Here is a 4,433-nt window from a genome sequence, read left to right on the forward strand (position 1 = left end):
TGAGACTGTGAGCACGGCGGTAGAGGAGTGGTGATGCGGGCCGCTTTCAGTGGAAGATTTGATCTGATCTGTTTGCAACAGAAGATAAAAACCCGTCAGAATGAGACAGGTGAGCTTCTTCAGGTGTTTCTGCAGGAAGTGGGCGGAGCCTAGCAGTTTGGAAACAGGAAAAGGAATTTCACTAGAACCAATCAGATGCATCAGGACCTCTGATGTCACATCAGCAAAACAGAAGGGCCAAGAAAATAATGTAGAAAAATAAAATCAAGCAATTAAAGTCATCTGATAATTATTATTTTTATTGTTTTGTAGGTGAAGGATTTGATATGATTTTATATGTTTGCTGTTTTAACAGAAAGTGAAAACAGGATTCGGTCAGCTGCTTCCGCCATGCTTCAATTTAATAAATGGAATTAAAGCTGATTTGTCTGCAACAAAGTCTGTTTTTCAGTGAAAGTCTCTGGAAAAAGCTGGTTCTCTTTCTTATAATAGATTAGTTATTAAAAATGATTTTTTTTTCATTTCAAACTAATGATGTGGGAAATAATTTCACCTGATGAATAAACACACAGTTCTGCACCACAAACGGCCCCCGGGCCGCAGCTTGGGCCTCATCAGGCCGATCAGTGATCAATAATCTGGATTAGCTTTAATCTGGGGATTCCAGCACAGAAACAGGAGATGAGATGAAACAAGCTGCTTTATTACAATGCTGCAGGTTTTTGGTATTTCATATTCATTCATATATTTATTTATATAGAGAATTATTTTACATTTGGGTCAGGAAGGTTCGAACAAAGTGCTGCTTCCTCGGTTCCGAACGGAACGGGTCAAAGGTCACGATCGGAAGGCACTGAGTGAGAATGACTCACTGGAGGAGAGGAAGAGCCGCCCAGTTCACAGTTAGAGCAGAACGTTCTGTTTAGTCCGGATCGGTACCGGGTCAGTACCGTCATGTCTGGGACAAGGTGCATGAGAGCGCAGGTTCGGGTCCAGTCTGAGGGGGTTCGGCGGAGCCAGAACCAGCCTCCTTACAGTACTGGTGCAGCTGACTGCATAGACATGGTTAACCTGGACCGGGCTCGGTTCGGTTCGGTTCTTAAGGCACAGGAGGAGCAGAGCTGCAGGTTCAGTTTTAAACCGTCGGAAAGGCACAAATGCCGGACGGAACCGCCAGGGTGAGTCCAGTTCGGTCCAGCTCATGCAGTGGGAAGGTGGTCCAATAACAGATTCTGGGTCCGGTTCGGTGAGAAACACGTCCGGAATCGAACCAAAGCTGCTTCCAGTCTGCTCAGTTTGTGCGCTTTGGTTCGTTTGGTAGCTGCTGGAGGAGAACCGGCCCAGATGTTCCGGATGTCCCGGTGAAGCTCAGCTGCCAGGTAATCCATCGGGTTCCGGTCCAGTTCGGGTCCAGTTCCAGACCCGCGCCCCTCAGCTGCCCAGCGGCTTGAAGGATCCGTCGGGCAGCTGCCGGAAGATGCCCCGCAGCGTGTCCAGCTCCCGGGTCAGGTGCTCCACGCGGCGCCGCAGCCGCTCGTTGTCGGCCGTCAGCTCCACCACCTTCTGCTGCGTCTCCAGGTTGCGCATCTTCGCCTTGTCGCGGCTCTTACGCACCGCCACGTTGTTGCGCTCGCGCCGCAGCCGGTACTCCGGACTGCTCTTGTCGACGTGCTTCTTGGACTTCGCGCCCCCCCGCTGGTGCTCCAGCAGCTTCAGGCCGCCCTGCTGCGGGTGCTGGTGCGGGTGGTGCGGGCTGGGCACTGGGGTCGGCGGCGGGGTCGGGTGTCCCGGCTGGAGGTGCATGGTGGTCTGCGCGCAGTGCGCGATCTGATACTGCAGGTGCGGCATCTGCTGCTGCGGCGGCTGGTGGTGCTGGGAGTACTGGGAGTGCGGGTGGGGGTGCGGGTGGTGGTAGGAGGGCGGCAGGCTGAGGTTCAGGTCCTCATCGTCCCGCGGCTCCTGCTTGATGGCCACCGGGCGGATGCGCGGCGGGTTGTGCTCGTAGAAGGGCTCCATCTTGGAGTCCATGTATCCGGACATGTAGAGCGGGGCCGCGGAGTCGAAGTCCCCGCTCATCATCTTCAGCTTGTCCTGCCGCGCGCCGTGGTGGAACAGGTCGGCCAGGAAGTCGTCGTTGAACGCCGACGGGTCGATGTAGGCGCTCAGGTCGATGGAGGTCTCGTTGTCTCCGATGTCCCCGCCGAGGTCCGCCGGGTCTCTGTAACCGGAGGGGGGCTGCTGGCCGTGGGTCAGGCTGCTCATCAGGGGCCGCGGCGCCGCCTCGTACAGGTTGGAGAGCTCCATGGAGAACCTAAAGCCCGGCATGCATGGCGAGGCGCTCCGCGAATCCAGGGTGAGGCACGGCGGGCCGCGCAGGTGACGAGCTCAGGTGAGACCAGCTGGCGGGACGCTGAGCGGGACGAGGCTCTGCGTGGCGTAGAGAGGAGCTGCGTGAAGCTGCGGGCTGCGTGGCCGATTCCTGCTGCTCAGTAACCTCTGAGCTGTCACAGCCAGGCTTTATAGGACGAGGGAGTGGGCGGGGCGGAGCGCGCGCGCGCGCACACACACGCACACAACACCCACCCCACGGACATTAGCTCTCCTCGCGTTGCTCCTTTGCGCTTGAACCATTAATCTCCAGACCCGCTCCAGCAGAGACCCAGTTCCGAACAAAACCGAACCCATTCAGAACTGAACCCATTCAGCGGTTACAGAGACTCTTCTGCAGCACAGAAATGTTCAACAGTTTGGTGTTTTCTCTCAGAACTTTCTGCAGGTTCGGATCGTCTCCAGCCGTTTGGGTCCAACTGTGAAAGTTTCTCCTTTAAAAGTGAAGTCATGAATCTGAGCTCCGTCAGACGGTCAATGTTCAACTCCGAGCGGAGCGTCGGGGGCCTGATGCCCCGGCCTGCAGCGCCCTCTATCGGCGACAGACCGCGCAGACGGTTTTTCACAGCACAACTTTCATACAAGCAGAATTTTTACAGATTTTTCTCTGAGAAATCCAGAACCGGTACCAGAAGCTCGGACCGACCCGACCCGTTTGAGTCCAACCAGAATAAAGCAGCTTCGTTTCACAGAGAACTTTTTTAAAAATGACGTTTCTGGACTTTTTTGAACCCTTTACGAGTTCTGCTCAGTGAAGTCCAGACGGGTTGAAGAACCGTTTACTCAGCTTTCTGCATCCACAAAACACCTGCTGAGGTCGGAGGTCAAGGTCGGATGTTGAGGTTATCTCAGCTTGTTTTACTGATTTCTCCTCCCAGCAGCAGAGGCCGTCAGTCTGACTGCAGCGATTCCAGAATCAGGTCCAATCATCGTTATGTTTGAAAAGTATAAACTTAGTCTCTAATCCCAGTCCAGCATTTTAAACCATTTCTCAACACAGATTTTCCTCCATCAGATTTTTGGCACCGTTTCAACCAGCTCCCAGTCTTCCCAGTTACCTCTCCAGGTGAACCTCAGGGTTTTGCTTTTGGTGAAAGTTTTGTGTTAATTTTTTCCTATGCAGATGACACCCCGCTGTGCGGCACCGTCCTTCCTCTCTGCCTTATCGGCACCAAGTCTGTCATCAACCGTCTGACTCACATCAGTGCAGCAATCCTTATCAATGCACAATGAGTGGCTCATTAAGCTGCCAGGTTTCACCTCCAGGTGTCTCCGTCTGGACTGGTCAGTTAGCGGATGCTAATCAGTATATCATGCTAACGTTTAATCAGACGCTCTGCGTTTATCTGCAGCTGATAATGATTCCCTGGTAGATGGAGCCTCCGTCCTGCTCCGTCCAGACTTTTCTCTTTGTGAGGTTTTAAAAAAATGTAAACTATTAAAATAGTTCATCAGACAGAATCGTCTCCAGCTGTTTCAATTCAACTCAGTTTATTTCTACAGTGCCAACTGTCATCTCAAGACATTTTATAAAGAGTCATTTCAAGTCACTGACTCGTATATTACAGGTGATCCTAGTCAACAGGGCATTAAGCTCTGTTTATGTTTTGAATTCATTAAAAAAGTTTCTATCTATAAAATCTCAGCGGCAGCAGCGGAACAAGTCGGCTTCGGGCCGGGGGGCGGGGCTAATGGCCCAAATAATAAAGCTCATTATAATTTAACTTTACAACATAGACATGCAACGGCGGAGCTAACAAGTTTCACCACCACAGAGAGAAAAGGGGATGTGAGCTCGGCGGCTGGGTTATCAGTCTACAGTTAACTCACTTTGTGAATATGTTAGTTTTTACCTGAGACTGGAAACTGGGCTGCCAGGTTTGGCGGGTCTGAATCGCTGCCAACAAAAAAACTCCGCTTCATCTCCAAGACGACGAAGAAAATATGCGTCCAGTTTTTGGCTTTTCTTTCCTCCCTTTTTTCCATCCTGTTCCCTTTGCCGCTCCATGGAGCTCCACTCAGCAGGGATTTGAACTTCTGTCTTT

The 4,433-nt window shown here is 52.1% G+C and overlaps 1 protein-coding gene across 1 annotated transcript; it reads right to left on the minus strand.

The window, feature by feature from the left end:
* Nucleotides 1-682: 682 nt before the first annotated feature.
* On the minus strand, nt 683-2,426 carry cebpa (CCAAT enhancer binding protein alpha). The gene has a single exon (XM_007579100.2). The coding sequence runs from the start codon at nt 2,323-2,325 to the stop codon at nt 1,432-1,434; it is 894 nt and encodes a 297-aa protein (XP_007579162.1). The 5' UTR covers nt 2,326-2,426; the 3' UTR covers nt 683-1,431.
* Between the last annotated feature and the right edge of the window lie 2,007 nt (nt 2,427-4,433).

Source organism: Poecilia formosa, unplaced genomic scaffold, assembly GCF_000485575.1.
Source record: "Poecilia formosa unplaced genomic scaffold, Poecilia_formosa-5.1.2 Scaffold508, whole genome shotgun sequence".
Classification (NCBI taxonomy): Eukaryota; Metazoa; Chordata; class Actinopteri; order Cyprinodontiformes; family Poeciliidae; genus Poecilia; species Poecilia formosa.